Consider the following 20,560-nt stretch of genomic DNA (forward strand, 5'->3'; position numbering starts at 1 on the left):
TAGGTCTTATTCCTTGCGTTTTGCTTATTATTCTGCTGCAAATGGTTAATAGAACCAAGATATGGACAATTAAAAATGAAAATATTTCCCGTAAGCTTCCATTGTTACGCGAGCCTCGCCCCTTGACAGATCCCCTTGGTCACGTCAGAGCTCGTTGCGACTTCTGGCCAATGGGAGAGCTCCGTGTCTCGGAATGCTCTTCCTAAAATACTTCTATATTCCTTGATTCTTCCTGGTCTTTCAATCAGTCGAACAGCGCAGAGCTTCCTTGATTTTGTTAATTTGTCATAAATTATCAAATATATACTAGGATACGTTGTGTGTAATAGTTTCTAATGTAAAAAATTAAATTATGTTTCATCTCTGAAGGAAATAAATAGATTTTTGAGCGATTAATTTGCGTTACAGCGCCTGTAATTTTTAGGACATATAAGAGGACGAACACGGGTTCAATGTTCATTTGATTTTTGATAAATCCTTCTATTTTGCATCGTATGTAAATGCTTTTGATTTTTATCACTGGCGATATTTTATGCTCTTGTATGTCCATAAAACATCGTCCTTCTTTTCTGCTGAAAATTTCCGATAATCATTATTAACTTATTTCAAGGAATAGTGTGTTATCTTCAGGTAAAATGCCAACTGAAAGAAGAAATGTTTTTGCACAATTTTGGATTTTTTTTTTTTTAATCTTCAAAGCAAATTGGATGAAAAGTACAAAAGTAGTTGGTGAATACTAATTTTGAAACATCATATTTTGAACTGGTGACAAAACACAAAAATACTTGAGAAAAATTAGTTCGGTGGTTTGAGCCAGCAGTAAAATTTGCCTGCATAAAGTACCCACAGAATTTCATTTTAGGGATGAAGGACAGAGACAAATCATCATCATCAGTAATTAATAATGACCAGGAGAGCATATTCTCGGAATGACACTTTGAGACAAGAAAATTTAGAACAATGACTTGCAAAATTTTAACCCATGCAAGTGCAAAGGTCAGTACGATTATTCGTTTCCACCCATTTCATTTTACATTTTTTCTCCTTTTATGTACGCAGAACGTCAAAATAAAGATGTAGACTAGATTTGATTAGTGTTTCATGTAGTGATGACTCCACGAAGCATCTACAAATACACATTCTGCATGTGTATGTAACTTAGGCCAAAGTTCCTTTTGTTTTATTGCGATTTCATCATTTATTTATTTATTTATTTACGCTTTGCGCTTCTACAGAGGATTGAACCTCCAATTACAGAAGACGTACACTGTGTTTGATTAATCAATAGAAATTACATGGAAATATCATGCTACTGATGCAATTTTAACATGGTTCGATTTTGATTTACTTCTGTTAACACATACTGTGGAATTTTAGCGATTACTTAAGATTTTGTTCAATAGGTATGCTTTTGTAGTTAGGTTCGACAGCCCAGGTTTGGTTCTCTTGGCATTAAAATGAAGTCCCTAAATTCATTCTACTAAGATTCCGATTTACTTCTACATTAATTCCCACTAGTCTACGATACTTACAGTCGCTTGTCAACAGAAAATACATTGTCCATAGGAAGTGCACGTGCATGTGTAAGGTAATTTTTAAGTTGTTTTTTCGAAATCCAAACAGTGCTCATTACCTTCAGGAAGGTTCAAATTTCGTGTAACAATGATTTCCAAAATACTATGATAATTAATCTTCCTGCTAGGAGAATTTGAAAAAAAAAAATATAAAACAATCTGAACCGTTACCGTAACTTACTGTGCCTGCTCATTAGGCACTGGCAGATGTATGTCTATGAACATGAACACAAGGGGTTTGAAGGTTCGAAGTTACAGCAACGATGTTTTTTCTGGTAAGCAACTAGTAGAAAGTGAGTATCTCAAAATCTTAATGCAAACCTCTTGATTCTATCATAGTTTCCATAATATTTTTTTTTATTGAATTAACAGTATTTCTTTATTTGGGTCGGTACTTGTTTAGGTACTAGTTTACTATCCTTCGGGGACATTTATTTATTTTTACAGAAGAAACTACTTACCGTAATAAGTTCCTGTAGCATTGTCGAACATCGGGAAGGTGTTTTGTGTGATGTGGGAATGTTTCATAGCTGAAATTCATGTTGTTTGTTGAAAATTAATTCTCCGACTGAGAATAGCTAGCCCCACGAACCATTGGTGCGTGGATAGGTTAGTTCTGTTAGGTTAGGAAACATAGTTAAAATTTGGTGTTGTGTTAGTATCAGGATCTAGAAATTGGAAATAATTGCGAACCATTGATGCTAGCCCCACGAACCATTGACGCTAGCCCCACGAACCATTGGCATGTGGTTAGGTTCGGCAAACATAGTTAAAATTTGGTGTCGTGGTAGTATCAGGAATATATATATTTATTTGTGAAACAAAAAAAATCGCGAAAATCGACAGTTTCCATTCCGAAAACTAACTCCTTATTTTCGCTTATTTTGCAATTTCTAGATGTTCTACACTTTCAGGAATGTTCCGCGAAGCAGATACGTAAGTACGAATGTCAAAAATTGACGAAACGAAAAACTTAGATTTGTCCGAAGGATAGTAAATTTTTACCTTCCATTAAATACTGTCAACTTTTCATACTACGATTGATTATTTGTCTTACTTGTTCTGCTTCTGTAATAAACAATATGGCGTGCACTCGTAATGGATCATCGCGCGTCATGACGTGCCAGCTTGTTTTTTGTCTATTTTCAGTGCACAAGCAGTGTTTCAAACCTTCATGACGGAAAATTACGTACTATTTCGATTTTCTTTTCATGTTTACCTCCACAAACCATGCACGTTAGCCCCAAAAACCATCCACGGGTAGCCCCACAAACCATTGACGTTAGCCCCAAAATCCATCCATGGGTAGCCCCACAAACAATTGACGTTAGCCCCAAAAACCATCCACGGATAGCCCCACAAACCATTCACACAAGGTTAGGTTAGGCCTGTTAGGTTAGGTTCCATTAGCACTCATTTCACCCCTAAATTCATCGAAAAAAGAAATCGCGGCGAACATATTTAAAAATAGAAATTTTCGTAAAAAGAAGGCATGTTTGGAAACACTGCAGGGATCGCGTGACTTTCAACACTCTCGCCATCTGCACGCACACAATGGAAACAACGGCATAATGTGGCAGGCAATGCCAATTTCTTACGTAAAAAGTCATTAATTCTTGTTCGGCAGCATTAAACTACAAAGTTTTTACTTTCCGTGACAGAAAATACCTCCAAGAACATCCAGAATGCTAAAGAAACTCATTTCAGTAAGTACTTTCTCCTGTAAATTTGAAGAAATCCGTCCGGGCGATATCGCATATTTACCTTTGCTCCAATTTGAATAACACAACTTACCTTAATTATATTCACAAAATATGTAGGTAGTCTTATTATTAGTTTGGTACCAGTTTCATAGATCGGAGACACATTAAAATCTCATATTTTGTGTTTCGCATGGTTCGTACTTACCAAGGAAGGAACTTGCGGTCAAACAGCCAATTAGACCCACCGCTTTTTCAAGAGCCGAGAACGTCTTCCCAAAGCAGCCAGTAGGGAAACAGGATTTTGTCAAAATAACCGTTCTGTGCTGTGATTGCACACCGGTTAGTATGGCGACGGAACTGTAACTTGCTCTGCCACTAAGCCAGCTGATGTATTCTTCCTTCCTTGGTGTAAAGCAATTTCTGACTGCTGTTGGCTGATAATGGTTAATTTAGAAATGAAGTTGGAAAAACCTATTGAAATAAAATAAATTCCTAAAGTATGGTCCTGAAAATTATAAACAGTAGGAAAGAATAAGAAATATGTGTCCGTAGTAGTTACTAATTTGTTCCAAGTATTAGTAAGTGTATATTTGGTTTATTAATGTTTTAATTGTAGATTTATGTATCATTACTTACTTATTCTTGTATTTTTCAGAACATCAAGACATACCAAATTAAGTGCCTCAAACACATATGACAGTATATTTTGATAGTCAAAGTACCTTTTTATGTATATTTACAAAACATAACTACAAAGATGGTCAGTATTTTCATTGGCAAGGTTCGTTTAATATTTACTCGATATCCTGTAACTCGAGGTATGGTTGTCTACAGTATCCTTTGGCCTGTTTCTAATTTATGTCAGCAGAAAATGGGGGGAAGAGAAAAGCTGGACTTTACACAGGCTGCCAGATATGGAGTGTTTGGTGGTTTATGGATGTCCCCAGTGATATATACTTTTGTGAAAATGTCTGGAGCCATATTGCCTGGAAGAACATTAAAAGTAGCAGTTATAAAAGTAAGTCCGTAATGTTAGTGTATAGAATCCTACAATGAATTTAAATTTTGAAGTTAATATGTGCTTCTGTGCATGTTGGAGAGACAGTTTGATCTGTGAATTGAAATGGTGGTTCGGTAAAAATTTACTATCCTTCGGACACCTCTAATTTTTTCGTTTCGTCAATTTTTGACATTCGTACGTACGTATCTGCTTCGCGGAACATTCCTGAAGGTGTATCAACGTTGTTTTGATGAAATTAATTGCAATTTTTCACATTACCAGTAAGTCTTTCTGATAGGACTTTTCGCTTGCCTGAGACGAACTAACCTAACCACGCGCCAATGGTTCGTGGGGCTAGCGCCAATGGTTCACAATTTCCAATTTCTAGATCCTGATACTAACACGACACCAAATTTTAACTATGTTTCCTAACCTAACAGAACTAACCTAACCACGCGCCAATGGTTCATGGGGCTAGCGCCAATGGTTCGCAATTATTTCCAATTTCTAGATCCTGATACTAACACAACACCAAATTTTAACTATGTTTCCTAACCTAACAGAACTTACCTATCCACGCGCCAATGGTTCGTGGGGCTAGCTATTCTCCGTCAGAGAATTAATTTTCAACAAACAACATGAATTTCAGCTATGAAACATTCTCACATCACACAAAACACCTTCCCGATGTTCGACAATGCTACAGGAACTTATTACGGTAAGTAGTTTCTTCTGTAAAAATAAATAAATGTGTCTGAAGGATAGTAAACAAGTACCGAAAATTTATTGAATTTTGTCTGTGGTGGTTAAAATAATTCATATCTCTCGACCAGCTCTGATGATGATTCTGAGATGGAATCGAATGCTTGGAAGAACTCTTAAAGTGTTTTTTATCGTGCTGTTTGCGTGTTTTTAACAAGTATGTTGCCAGCATGTGACGTGAGAAGTTTTTTATGCCAGGTTACAGCCCCAACATCATAGAACCGAACCTGCAAAAAATGAAACACAAAGAAAAGAAACAGAAGCAACCATCCCACAAATGAAGAAGAGAACTCTGACTGTGGCTAGGCATTCCATTTGTACCAAGTCCATCCACCAAACTCCTACGCATCATAGAAAAATGGAATTACAAAATATCATACAAACCCGGTAAATCCATAGGCCAAAGTTGGGCCTCCTCGATGGTGCAGTGGTAGCGTCGTTACTTTGTAGTCAAGGGTTACCAGGTTCGATACCCGGTGGAGGCACATAGTGGTTTGGATCCTGCTTTAAACTGTAGGTCCAGTCCCGATTAGTCATACTGTGTATAAAGTGGACTTAAAACACCAAATCAACCATAGACCAAAGTTTAGCAGGCTTCAAAACTTACGACAAAAATCTGTTAATGAATTCCGGCATCTACACCATCAAATGCGAATGCAACAGGAAATGTATACGCTGATGCAAAATACCAATTTGCAGACCACATAGGATACATACGCATGAAAGAATGTTCTTCCGGTTTGGCCAAACATATCGTAGAAACCAACCACCAGTTACCACAGGATTGTGTTTCATTTTTGACACAGGCCAATGGAAAAATAGGACACAAATAATCTCAATGACATTTTATGTGGAAATTTTTATTTATCATGGTACAACACAGTAAAACTTAAAAATCCAGCTCTCCCAGCCAACAATCCCAACACTGCAAGACCGCAACGACATCTTCCGGAAGACAACGCGTCCCCTTCGTTGTCTCTTGACCAGGCCTCTGATGATTCCGAGATGGAATTGAAAACTTGGAAGAACTCCTAAAGTGATTTTTATCGTGCTGGTTGTGTGTTTTTTGTTGTTTTTAACAAGTCATGTCATGTTTGAATTATATTCAAATAGTAACAAGAACGTTATCAAGGAGAATCAAGATATAGTGTCAGTATGCTTACAATGTGATAGCAAAACTAACTTATACCCTGTGAAATTACTGGTGACTACTATTCCTTGAATTCTGGAAATTATGCATGAATTATTGGCTCCAGGAATTATGTGTGCATTCTGATTGAATTTTTCCCCGTAGGTGTGAAAAAGCAACTTTTATTAATCCAAGTCCCTTTGAATTTATACATGCCCCGAGACAAGTTTTTGACAGTTTAGCTTTTATTTTTTTCGAGGAAGAAAAAGAAAGCTGCATGGAAATAAAACAGAATTCAATCCATTTACTTTGTTAATGTCCTTTGCAATACAATCTACTTGACAGACGGAAGGTTATTACATGATAAGATATCTTGAAGTCGATTAGGTTTATTTGAGTGTAAAATTCTTATGCAATTAACAATTTTTCGTAGATTAGTAATTAGTATATCCCCATAACATTTGTGACTTGTGTTTGTAGATGTGCATATTTAGAGTCTGAATATGTGAAATGAAAAATGTAAACTCTCCACCTAAAATTAAAGAATTTAAATATGTGTATCGTTTAATTGAATTGAATTAGAATTTTTGGCTACATTGGAATCACACATTATCCTTGTTAATTGTAAGGTTGAAATAGAGATAACATCTTGTACCCTTGATTTTTTTTAAAGTTCTCCTTGAAATCCAGGAATTATGCTTGAATTTTATCACAGTCATAGACTGGCCACTCTGATATAGTTCTTTGTTTAACCCTTTCAGTTCTGTCTTTTTTTTGTACAGTAATATCTCAAATTAACAGTATTATCATCTACTATCCAAGAAAATTAAATCATTTCAGTGATATCATTTGAAGTCACATACACGAGCTTGAACAAATTCTGTTTCAATGTAACTATAAGAATAACAGACTATAATATTGACCCCTAATTTTTATTGTTTGTGTGCATGCCCGTGTGTGTATGTGTGTGAGAGATACAAAAAGAATAATTGCATAAAGATTATGTTGGCACAAGTTGGTTATTGTATTATTTTTGTTTCAGGCAATTGTAGAACAGTTAACTTCAGGTCCTATCATAGTATGTAGCTTTTTCTTTGGAATGAGTATATTAGAAGGCAAGACTGTAGATGATTCAATAACAGAAGTGAAAATCAAGTTTTTGCCCACGTTCAAGGTAATGTCGAAATTGTTTTCTCTTAATATTTGGATTATTTTACGAGGTGTGGCAATTAAATAACGAGACTGGTGTCATAACTGTGATGTATTGCAAAAAAGTTACAATTGACTGGTATCCCGTTCAATATAATCCCCTCCCCTATCAATACACCGCTGCATACGTGTCTTCCATTGTTCAAAGCAATGCTGTAGGTCATCAGATGTCACACTGTTCAACAACTCTGCCGTTTTTTGTTTCACCTCTTCCACGGAGTGAAAATGTGTTCCCTTCAATGCACTTTTCACTTTTGGGAAGAGATAAAAGTAACAGGGGGCCAGGTCTGGGGAATACGGAGGATGGTCGAGCATAGGAATGCGCTTGGCGGCTAAAAACTGCTTCACAGAAAGGGCATTATGGGCAGGCGCATTGTCCTGGTGGAGGATCCATGCATCGTTCTTCCACAAATCCGGTCTCTTCCTTATAATTTCCCTCAGTTTGCTTAGGACTTCTTTGTAGTAGGTCTGATTCACCGTTTGATCCTGAGGCACCCATTCAGTCATGATGATACCCCTGATATCAAAAAAAACGATGAGCATTGCCTTCAGTTTCGACTTGCTCATTCGTGCTTTTTTCATTCTTGGCGATGTGGGAGTCTTCCAGTGCATGGATTGACGCTTGGTCTCAGGATCATATTGGAAAATCCATGTTTCATCACATGTGATGAGACGTGTTAGCAATTCTGGGTCTGCTTTGAGTCGTTCCATGATGTCACAGCAAATGGTCTTTCGATTGTCTTTTTGGTCCTGAGAGAGGTTTTTCGGAACAATTTTGCATGCACTTTTGTCATGTTTAAATTCTCATGCAAAATTTGTCTTACTGTCTCTTTGTTAATATTCATCATATCTGCGAGCATCCGAATGCTCAGACGTCTGTCTTTCCGCACAAGTTCATGAATTTTTTGAACATTGTCGTCCTTTATTGAACTCACAGGGCGGCCGGGACGTTCATTATCTTCAACCTCCTCCCTCCCTTCTGAAAATCGTTTGTGCCATTCGAACACTCGCGCACGTGACCATAGCATTATCACCATACACCTCTTTTAACATTGCACAACATTCCGTTCGTGTTTTTTTTTTAATTTCACCAGAAATTTGATGTTAATGCGCTGCTCAACTTTATTGTCCACCATGATTCTGGCACTACTACAGAACACTGTCCTCTTCAAGCAAGCCTGCAAAGAAAAGAAAAGCTTTCAGAATCATGGAACAAACAGTGGGTGCGCATGAAGGTTCAATATCAACAACGCATCAATAGCTACCCCCCCATCCCCCACTATCCTACGCGACAGGAGGTGCGCAGTCTTGTTATTTAATTGCCGCACGTCGTACATTACATTCAAAATTCTCTAGGTTGATTTCAATGACAAGGATGAATGATTAACTTTTTTAGGGAGGTGTGGGCGTATTCGGAAAGTAAGTACCGAAATGGTGTAAAAAATAAAGTAAAATAGTTTTGTACCTTTTTTTTATTTGCATTGCATTCTACAGACCTTAAACTACGTTTCTACGTAGTTTTCACCATTGCTCAAGCATTTGTCGTAGCGTGGCACTAGTTTTTGTATCCCATCATCATAGAATGTTCCCGCCTGTGACGAAAGCCATCCATGCACTGCTGCTTCGTCGTCATCATCCTCGTTGAAACGCTGACCAGCAAGAAACTTCTTCTTCAGATGATGAAAGAGATGGTAGTCACTTTTTGCCAAGTCAGGGCAGTTTGCGGATGAACAATCTATTCCCAGCCGAATGACGTGATGAACGTTTGAGTTTGTTGGGCTGTATGCAGACTAGCATTGTCTTGAAGCAACGCAATGCCTTCGCTAAGCATTTCGCGTCTTTTATTTTGAATTGCACGACACAGCCGGATTAATGTGTCACAGCAGGCATCTTTGTTGGGGCCTGTCCTCTAGGCAAGAATTCAACCATTCTTGCCTTGAGGAAACAAATCGCAGACCGGACTTCACAGTCGGCGGGCAGATTGATTTTCTTGAACAATTCAAACCTTCAGAAAACTACAAAGAAAAAGCATGACCTGCTCCCACACGTGCCTGTGGCTTACTAACAAATGAAGGTCATCAGCGAGAACTCACACAGTCGCGACTGCATCGCTATAGCGGCAATATTTGCGAACGGTACTTACTTTACGAATACGCCTCGTATATAAGTATCATGGAGGGTTGATAAATAGCTGATATCTGTTAGTCCAATGATTTCCTGTTCTGAGCACAGTTTTTTTTTCATAGATGCTCTGTAGAAAGCTGTCACGTGCATTGCACCACACCATGATTGCACACAATCTCAGCCATAGTTGGAGGTGATGTGATCAGCACCATGCTTTCGTCACTTTTATCCCCCAAGGGTTGCTCCTAGATACCCATTGATTAGATCCTGGGTGGGCCTCATAACAGTTCTATGCAGGAACATTGAGATATTTTAACATCACACCAAAGTGGCAAACTACATACAAGTAGGGCTGTGCGATATATCGATATCGAGTCGAAATTTTTAAAATATCGAAGCGTTAATGTTGTAAAAGTAATTATGTCAATATTGAAAATATCGACTTCGATATGTTGACATCTATATTCGATGTAGATATTATCAACGTATGGTGGTGTTGCATTCCTTATGTACAAGTTAAATGGATGTTAAAATAGCAAGTAATGCATTCACCATGCGGGGACAGAACTTGGGAGGTGAATGATGAGAGATTCCCTCTGATTAACATGGAAAGCAAATGAGTGCAACAACCAATAAAAATAACAAGCTTCCTACTTTATAGAATTTGCTGTTTACCCTTGTGTACCCAAGTATAGGGATGGTATCGATACGATACGAGACAACACTTGGAAAAGACTCGGTCTCAAGTTGTAAATGATTGTCTCGTTCTTGGTCTCGCCTTGACATACAGCATATACACAGCACAAAATATTTTGTAATTACATTTTTCTGTTTGATGTATAGTTTCGACGCTACGAGCAGGGACAGCTCCAGAAGAGGGCAGGGATGAAACTTCAAATTGAAAGATAGATGTGTCTGTTTTGTCACGATCGTCGATATCGAAATTTTTGATATCGTCGATATTTATGTGGTATATCAACTCGATATCGAAAAATCGACATTGCACAGCCCTACATACAAGGTAACTTCTTGTTACAAAATAAACTGCAGCATTTAATAAGATAATTCCAACACAATAGGAATCTTTTAAAAATGTTTATGGAAAAGGTAAAGGTAAAGTGTTCCTCTGTGCATAGCACCACGCCATGAAGGCGTATGGGGGTGTGGGGGTAACGCCCCACACTTTCTTGATCCGGTCGTGAGTGGGGGTGATGTGATCAGCATCACGCCCCTGACCGCCTTTACCCCCCAGGGTTTCCCCCAGGTACCCATGTTATTCGACGCTGGGTGGGCGCCGGGGCCGCTTCCACCGTTAGAAAAGTTCCCGGATTTGAACCGGCCGGGGATCGAACCCGGGACCTTGAGCATGGTAGTCAGACGCGTTACCAACTGAGCCACCGCGGCCACTTAATGTTTATGGAAGTTACATATATATGCGAAGGTACACTAGGGGGAAAGTGTGATCCAGAAAGGGTTCAATTTTCAAAGTCAAATAGCTCGTCATCTATAACAGGTACAGTAAACAAGCCTATATGTAAATAAAGCAGTTAAAGAGATTGAATTCAATGGAATTTATTTTATTGTATGTTGCATGTTTATATATTATTACAAGTTTAAAAAATATCTGCAACATTTTCCATTCGTACATCTTGACAATAAAATATGTAAATTGACACGATCTTTCAAATTCTGCAACTAGATTTTAGTGAATGTTATTTACGTTTTGGCTCATTGCATTTTACCTTAACCATCATCTAGTGATAAAAGAAGTTCTAACAGCCTACAGTAATGCCTTACTTTCAATTAAGAATCAGTATCATGAATGATTGTCAACAAATTATCATTATGTAACATAGTGATATTTCACCAAACTGACATGAAATGTTACTTGCAGATTAATGAAAAACCACATTTTCCTTGTCAAATTTTTTGAAAAATTAAAAGAAGCATAATGTACTTAATACACTATCTACCAAAAAGTAATTGGGCACCTATGATGGTGGTTAATTTAGTATCTAATTTGAATCATTTAGTGGGACCACTGGTGGTTGTTCGTGGCACAATGAACTCACAGGCATACTGTACAATACTAGACAATGAAATGCTCCCAACCTTGTAGCGTTTCTACGGAATGGACCCCTGTTACTTCCAGGATGACAATGTTAGGTGGCATGTTTCGGAGGCTACTATGCAGTGGTATGCCGACAACAATGGTCACCGATTGGTCTGGCTTGCACATAGTCCTTATCTCAATCCCGTAGAACACCTTTGGGAGGCATTGGACTGGCGGGTGAGGTCTCGGGATATGCGGCCAAATTCCATTGTCCGACTGAGTGAGATCTTGCAAGATGAATGGCGACACATTCCAATGGACATCCTCCACAAACTAGTCGAGAGCATGCCTGACAGAGTTGCTGCTGTTGTAGCAGCAAGAGGTGTCTCCACGAGGTTCTAACAGGGTTCGCACCACCAGACAACCATTTTGTACTTTTTGGTAGACAGTGTAGGTGTAATATGTGTTTATTTACTTACTTATTAACTGTAAGAGCTCTGGCTCCAATTACAATATGTGTACATAGATTAATGAAAATAAAATAAGATCTTTAGGAAAATATTTAGGCCTAAAAGGGATGAGGAGACAGGTGAGTAGAGAAGATTACATAATTTAGAAGTACATAATTTGTATTCAGGTCCAGATATTACTAGAATGATTAAATCAAGAAGACTTAGGTGGGCAGGCCATGTGGCACGAATGGGAGAAGAAAGAAGAGTTTACATGATTCTTGTTGGGAAAGCTGGTGGTAAGAGACCAGTACGAAGACCAAATCGAAGATTGGGGGATAATGTTGAAATGGACCTAAAGGAAATTGGTAGGGATGGAAAAGAGTATATAGATCTTGCTCAGGATAGGGACAGATGGAAGGCCTGTGTTGCTGCAGCCAAGAACCTTCGCGTTTAAGAAGGCTAAAGAGTTAGTTAGATTAATGAAAATACATAAATACCAATTGTAACAATACAATACATTAGAAATGAAAGAAGACTTTTATTTGAATGTTGTTTTTTTCACACTATTTCAGATGGGTTGTTGCGTATGGCCCTTAGTTCAAATAGCAAACCATGCATGGATACCAGAGAGAAATAAAGTTCCTTTTGTAGGTGCCTGGAGTTTTCTGTGGACTATTTTTCTTTCATATATGAAACAGCTGGAAGTCAATAAAGCAGAACAACTTCAAGAGATGTAGTTGAATTACAAGGATTATCCGGAAAGTAAGTTCCAATGTGCTATGAAGAAAAAATAAGGATTATTTTCAGACCATTTTAAGTGACATTTTATGTACAGTTGTGGAAAGTAATACTTCCCCCATAGGCCTTAATGCCAGTAGCCCTATGGAAGAAGTTTTTTTCACACCACTTATCAACATAGTTACCTCCATTGTTGAGGCACTTGTCATAGAGAAGCCCCAGTTTTTGCATTCCTCATCATCGGATGATGCTGCTTGCAATGCAAACCACATGGTAACAGCTTCTTTGACCTTGTCATTGTGGAACCGCCAGCCAGTAAGGAGTTTCAAAAACAGAAGTTTATTAGAGGGTCTTGTGCTTAACCATTTGAGTTAGCGCTCTCGTTCGATTCCTGGTGGGCGCCCCTGAAATTTCAGCATCGTGAGAACTTGAAAAGAAGAAGTAGCCAACCCAGTCTCGAAGCCAGAAAACAGCAGCGATGGTACTCTATGTGCTGACCATGCATCACCCAATGAAAATGCCACTCTTACAGGACCTGGCCCTTAGAGGGCTGTTGCAGCATGGAGTTTAGTTTTTTAGAATTTTATTAGACACAATTCCATGAAGAAGTGACCATGAAATTTGTGGAAAATGCAGGTAAAGTGACATAATGGCAAATCATCTGTTGCCTTTATTGTATAATGGGAATGTCAATTTCTCTTGTGCCAATGTAGATTTGTAACTGTCATTTTTATTTTCAGCAGACCAAAATCTATAAAATAAACCTACTTTTCTTTGTGTAAAAAAGCAAAAACTCTTCTCATCATGCACCCCAGTCAGTTGCTCCACAGATGATCAATCATGCACATTTCCATGTCCTTGATTGAAGAGTCACACACATCTCCATACCATTGGAACATTCATGGTATCTTCTCTATGCATCTCACAAAGTTGACAATAAATTTCAGCTGGTTTCATGTTCCTCGCATTCAAGAAACAGATTAAAGACATTTCACATGCAAGATGCTTCTCAATTCTTTTATACATGATAAACACACATTATGATGCACAAGCCTCCCGATGGCATTGTAGTGACGTTGCTACCTTGTAATCAAGGGGTCCCAGGTTCAATATCCGGTGGAGGTACAAGTGGTTCGGATCATACTTAAAGCTGTAGGTCCAGACCCAGTTAGTCTTCCTTTGCATAAAATGGACTTAAAACCAAACTCGAACAAACGAGTATGGTGTGTAAATGCTGTTTGAATGTCTGCATGTTGCATCTGTTCCTTGTCGAAGAATCAACGAACTTAGCACACACACACTGTGCTACAGTGGCAATATTTGCAAACGGAACTTATTTTGTGGATATTCTTCATATATTTATAGTTGTATGTGAAAGAATATATGCTGCTTTTTTGTAGTTTGTGCCTGTATAAGGTATGTGATAAAATAATCAAATATATATATTTTTTAAAACTAACAACTATGCCAAAGTGCAAAGCCAAAGATGATGTATGTATGTCTGTGTATATATTGTAAATATGGGCATACTGTGCAGGGGTATTATTTAAAGGTATGGAGGTACTCAAAAAAATGCATTTTTACTTTGTAATAGTTTTTGGCGTGAAGCTATCTTATTATGGTCTAGTAAAATTGAGCTGTTTTAAGAAGGAAGATGGGTAGGGGTAGAATTTTAAAAAATCGAATTAGGCTATCCCCGATGGCATAGTGGTAACATGGTCGCTTTGTAATCAAGGGGTCCCAGGTTCGATACCTGGTGGAGGCACATTACACAGTTGTTCATATCCCACTTTAAACTGTAGATCCAGTCCCAATTAGCCTATCCGTGCATAAAGTGGACTTAAAACTTTAATTCAATTCAATAAAAAATCAAATCAAAACCGTTACCTGCATACAATGTAAGGGAAGAGAAGGCACCTTTAGGTGTAATAATATATGTGACAGAAGGGTGATCAGTAGCATATGAACATACATAGTTGGAAAAGGATCTCATATTTTCAAGTTCAAGTAGTAATTGCTTGAAAATGCAAAGTTGCTGAAATATGGGGGATGAGTTCTACAAGCTCACATTTTTCTGATGTTCTTCGTTTATTATTCCATAAAAGTTTTATTCACATGTTGTATTCTTTGATGTACACTGTGCAAGTATGAAACAATGTTCTTACTATAATGTTTCATTACATTGTGTTAGTTATATGCCTCCCTAGTAGCATATGGTAACATCATCACCTTGTAATTAAGGGGTCCAAGGTTCATTACCTGGTGGAGGCAGATTGGTTTGGATCCCACTTGAAACTGTAAGTTCAGTCCTGATTAGCCTACCTGTGCATAAATTGGACTTAAAAGAAAAATCCAAACTTGTCTTATAAAACACATTTTTGACAGGCTCATCAGAAGATACAACATAATATGATACAGTATTTTTAGGGGTTTTTATTTTTCCTGCGACGTTTCGTCCATCCTGGTTTCCCAGAACTTTTTCAAGCTTACACCAAGATAAACACACACACAACCTTACATGGCTAGTCACTCTACCCAACATTAAATAATAAAACTGCTAAAAAATACTGTATTATATTATTTTGTATCTACAAAAAGTGGTTATGCGAACCTTTAAGAAGAACATAGGCTCATTAGAAAATACCTGTGATGCAACAGCACTTGGTAGATCATATTGTGGCAAGAGTGTTGTTTATCCATAGGCACTTTATTACAAATTTAATCATGATAAATAACACTAAGAAAACCACAGCCACATAACACAAATGCTCACCCAAACCCAAATTTTCTTCATCTGATTTGTTCCTTGAAAATTATGTTTGGTAAACACCACTTTGCTCAAGCCACCAATAGTGAATCCTTACTTTTTTAAAAATATGTTATTTATTGCTTTCAATAAATCAATCCAGGAATCATGATAACAAATAATAATAATAACAATAACTCCTTAAATTATTGGTTGGGCGTGGTCCTCATGAACCCATTTAAATTGGTGCCAGTGTTTGGTGATATTTCAAATCGTGTAATAACAAGTATATTTTATTGTTGGTTTGTTGTACTTTAAAGTTAGTATAGTGTTTTCCAATTTTTCATTCAAAAGTGTCAACTTTGTGTAAACAAAGCAACGAACTTTTAAGAAGTATTTCATGTGCCTATATGTTTGTGTGTATATATATATCCATATATATATATATATATATATATATATATTTTGCATCAAAGTTATTCTTTGTATACGTTGTTATGGCTTTGCTACATGAAGAGATGTTTATTTTTGTAGTATTATTTTATATAAAATGTATGCGCTGTGCAACTGATTTTATTCAAAGTAAAAATAAATGTCTGATATGCTCCCCCGAAATGTTACATCAGAAAGTGTGTTTAAATTATTGTAACAACCTTAAACTATAAGATGAATGATTATTATTGTACATATGTTTTTATTCCAAAGGTGCTCGTGTGTGCTTGTTTGTTTATGAGTTGATAGATGGATTGGTATAATAGTTCTCTTTAAGTGAGAACTGATACCACATATGTCTGTAGATTCTTTCCAGGTAACACCATGAAAGAAAACTAGCACCTCTGGGGATGATGCCATATTGAATACCTTACCATAGGGCTGGAACAACGGATACAGCAACAAATTTGCATATGATACAAGTCCTTTAATTCACTTGGCATTATACAGTAATTACATACGTTTGCACACTGAATAAGATACACAAAAGCCCATATCCGATAGGCTAGCTGAAAAATGTTCTTCCCGCTGCCACAAGCCAACATGCACCATGCCGCTGTGTTCGAATATCATGCTCCCAGAATTCCGCGTTCTTTCAAGAAGCTCCCAGAAGGAGTAAAATAAAAACAAATGAGGAGCGGAAAGTAATACTATTTACAATCTCAACATTCTCCCCCCCCCCCCCCCCCCGTTGGAATGCCCAGCATCCAAACTAAATCATGAAAGTTCAATTGATCTTCCCATCTGGAAGAGGTACAATCTTACTGAGAGCCCTTCGGTACACTCCATCCTTGGTGCGAACCACAGCTACACGAACTAAATTGTCTTTCCCTGGAAACACTTCTTCTATAATGCTCATTTTCCAGGATAATGGGGGTAGGTTGTCTTCTTTCAGAAGACAAGTAGTCCTGGTTGCAGGTTGGGCTGTGTGGTTGTCCACTTCTGACGCTGTTGCATACCATGAAGATAATCTCGGGACCAGTTTCTCCAAATCCTTTGTTGAAACTGTTGAACTCCTTGCCACCTGGAAAGTGTATTTTCCTTGAGATCAGTTAAATCTGGTTGAGGAAAGGAAGTTAGTGGACCACCAATAAGAAAGTGGCCTGGAGTGAGGTAATTAAATTCTTCATGAGAGTCAGGTAAGGATGTAAGAGGTCGAGAGTTTAAGCAAGCTTCGATTTGGCACAAAAGAGTTGACAGCTCTTCGTATGTCAGTACAGCATTCTTGGCGACTCTACGAAGATGGTACTTTATGGATTTTATGGCGCTTTCCCAGACACCACCGAATGATGGGCTACGTGGAGGTGAGTTTTTCCACTGAAAGTTTTCTTGTGCTGCATACCTTTGAATGTCTTCACTGAATCCTTGCGATTGAAATAGCAATTGTAGTTTCTGAAGTTCGTTCTTCGCTCCTTGAAATGTTGTGGCATTATCGCTGATAATGGTGGAACACTTTGCCTCGCCTTGCTGTAAAGCGTCGCAATGCTGCTATGAAAGCTTCAGAAGTAAGGTCTGTTACTAGCTCAAGATGTATTGCTCTCGTGGCTAGGCACGTAAAAAGAGCGATGTAGCATTTCTTTGTGATTTTACTCCTGATTGACCCTACTTTGATGATGTATGGTCCGTCATAGTCTATGCCCACATGATTAAATGCCTTGCTAGGTGTAATTCTGATGGATGGGAGCTGTCCCATTAGCTGATGTGCTGCGGATGCCTTCAAACGATAACAAGTTAAACACTGATGAATGATTTGCTTAATAACTTGTCGTATTCTAGGTATCCAGTACCTTTCTTGAATGGATGAGATTAACAATTGGGGTGCTGTGTGCATCAATCGTTCATGCTCTGATGCAATTAGTAGACAGGCGAAGTGACTTTTTGGATGCAAAATGATTTGATGCTTGCTGCTGAATTCCAAGTTGCTATTTTCTAGCCTACCTCCGTAAAGAAGAATTCCCTGATTATCCAGAAAGGGGTGTAAGTCCTTGAGGATACTTTTGTTGGATACTTGCCCTTTGGTAGTGAGATCATTTATCTCTCGATGAAAGAATGAAATTTGTGTCATAACGACGCACGTTTGAGTGGCATCTTCAATGTCAATTGAAGAAAGTGGATCGCATTGTTTGTTACTTGCATTTTTACAATTGCGAATTAATCTTTTACAGAGCGCTACAATCCTTAACAATTTGAAAAATGTAGAAAAATTGTTTATTATTGCCTCTGATTGCAGATGAGACACCAGTGTGGTTACAGGAACCTTTCGTTGTTCACGAACATCTTTGTTGTTAAGACTTGAACAGATGATGATGATGGCCAGCATGTTTCATTTTCTTGCAACTAAGCTGGACCATGAAACCATAGCAAATGATGATGAAGATCTTGAGGTTTAACTCCACGGGAGATTAAATCCGCTGGATTATCCTTGGACGAAACATGTCTCCATTGATAAGTTTGAGTAAATTCTTGAATTGGCGCTACTCTGTTGGATACAAAAGGCTTTCATCTGCTTGCTGGCGATCTGAGCCATGCCAGAACTATTTGTGAATCTGTCCACAAATAAACATTGTCAATATTAAGTCTCAAAATTGGGAGAGTCTTGTTGAGTAATTTGGCCAAAAAGACTGAAGCGCACAGTTCCAATCTAGGGAGAGTGGTTTTCTTGATCGGGGCGACCCGTGATTTTGAGCACAGTAAGTGAACTTCGGTGTACCCTTCTTCGTTTGCTGAATGAACATACAAGCAACTGCCATAATTTTTCTCCGATGCATCGGAAAAGCCATGGATTTGTATATTCTTGACACAACCAGGTGTTAGGATGAAAAGTGGTATTTGCATTTCACTGATGGCTGGTAGCTGTGAATGAATATGAACCCATTCAACTTGCAGGCTTTCTGGAAGTGGATCATCCCAGTTTATGTTGTGAAGCCACAACTGTTGTAAAAAATACTTATACATTACAGTTACTGGTGAAAGTAGTCCAATTGGATCAAATATCTGGGCAATAACACTGGCTACTTGACGTTTGGTTGGTTTGTGTGACATCATGTTAACAGACATGGCTCTAATGTTAATCATGAAAGTGTCTGCCGAGGGATTCCATGAAATTCCTAGAGTTTTAACACCTTCGGTATGAAAATGAATTAGATTTTGAGTCTCTCTCAGTGATTCTGGAATAGCGTTGAGTACTTCAGTGGTGTTGGAGCACCACTTTCATAAGATGAATCCTCCTCTTTTCAGAAGTTCTGATAGATCTTGATAAAGTTGTAACGCACCTTGCACGCTACTGCTTCCTCCAATGTAATCATCAACATAGAAATCACGCTGTAACACTTGAGATGCGTGTGGGAAGTTAACTGCTTCAGACATCAGGTTGCTAAAAAGGCACTTGATGTAAGCCCATACGAGACCGTATTCAATTGAAATACTGTTATGAGTTCCTGAGGAGAGTTTCTCCACAGAATGCATTGCAGTGGCCTGTCATCTGGATGTATGTGTATCATTCTATACATTTTTGTTACATCAGAAACCAATGCCACCTTGCGAGTTCGAAATCTCAGAACAATGGAAAACAAATCTTCCTGTATGGTAGGTCCAACCATTTGTATGCTATTTATTGATTCACCGCTTGTTGATGGCGAACTCCCATCAAAAACAACACGTATTTTCGTTGTACTGGAATCCTTGAAAACACAATGATGCGGAATGAAAAAATTTGTGCTGTCATTTGTTTGTACCTCATATAAATTTCCTATGGGTTCCATGTGTCCCAACTGGTAATATTCTTGCATAAATTCTGTATAATCAGCCTTTAATTGTGGTTGACGTTGAAGCCTCGTTTCTAATTGGTGAAATCGAGTTAAGGCAAGAGTCACCTGACACTGAACGATCCTTACATAATGGCAGCCTGACCGTATAACGGCCACTTTCATCTCGTGTCACATTTCGCTGAAAATGTTGCTCGCAAGCGATTTCTTCTGGTGATTGCAGTTTCGTGTGGATCTCCTCTATGATCCAGAACTGTTGCAGTTGTGAGCTGAGAGAATCTTCCTTTCTCGTGAAAAATGACCTAGTAATGATGTTGCTGGAATCTTCCCTGCAATAATACATCCAAACTCTGTGTCTTGAAGAACGGGGAAATTTCCTGGTCTTGTTCTCTTTTCAGGCTTCACGACTGTAAAGAAAACACCTGCACCAAGCAGAATCTGTATTTCGCCCGGTGAACAAAAGCTTGGGTCTGCTAAACGAATATCTGTTGGAATGTTCCATTCAGATGCATCAACCTTTTCTGAAGGCATTAGTCCTGTGATGGTTGGCAACACTGAGCACGAAATACTTGTAAAATTGCTATTATTAGATCTCAGACGGATCTCTACTGAATGACTCGATTCAGCTGACGAATTGTTGATTCCCTGAATGGGAACTTGATGCTTTACCTTTCTAAGACGATTACTTTGAACAACAATGAAATTATTCCGACTCGCCGCGTCCAAAAGAGCACGACAATTGACCCAATTGCCCGCTATATCTTGTACTTGAACAATTGCCGTAGCAAGTAACACCTGTGACGCGCTTTTCTGC

The 20,560-nt window shown here is 38.2% G+C and overlaps 1 protein-coding gene across 1 annotated transcript; it reads left to right on the top strand.

Annotated features, from left to right (window-relative positions):
* The first annotated feature begins 495 nt into the window (after positions 1-495).
* LOC145994641 (mpv17-like protein) lies at positions 496-15,903 on the top strand. The gene is made up of 4 exons (XM_083130740.1): positions 496-996; positions 3,933-4,295; positions 7,211-7,342; positions 12,579-15,903. Exons 2-4 carry the CDS (start codon positions 4,035-4,037, stop codon positions 12,741-12,743), a joined length of 558 nt encoding a protein of 185 aa, XP_082986866.1. The 5' UTR covers positions 496-996; positions 3,933-4,034; the 3' UTR covers positions 12,744-15,903.
* The last annotated feature ends 4,657 nt before the right edge of the window (positions 15,904-20,560 follow it).

This window comes from Lepisma saccharinum, chromosome 1, assembly GCF_977018435.1.
Source record: "Lepisma saccharinum chromosome 1, izLepSacc3.1, whole genome shotgun sequence".
In the NCBI taxonomy this organism is placed as follows: Eukaryota; Metazoa; Arthropoda; class Insecta; order Zygentoma; family Lepismatidae; genus Lepisma; species Lepisma saccharinum.

Excerpts from the sequence above, each read along its gene's own strand:
- LOC145994641 (XM_083130740.1), top strand. The coding sequence starts at position 4,035 with ATGGTCAGTATTTTCATTGGCAAGGTTCGTTTAATATTTACTCGATAT. Across the intron at positions 4,296-7,210 it reads TAAAAGTAGCAGTTATAAAA|GCAATTGTAGAACAGTTAAC; the intron begins GTAAGTCCGTAA and ends TTTTTGTTTCAG. Across the intron at positions 7,343-12,578 it reads AGTTTTTGCCCACGTTCAAG|ATGGGTTGTTGCGTATGGCC; the intron begins GTAATGTCGAAA and ends ACACTATTTCAG.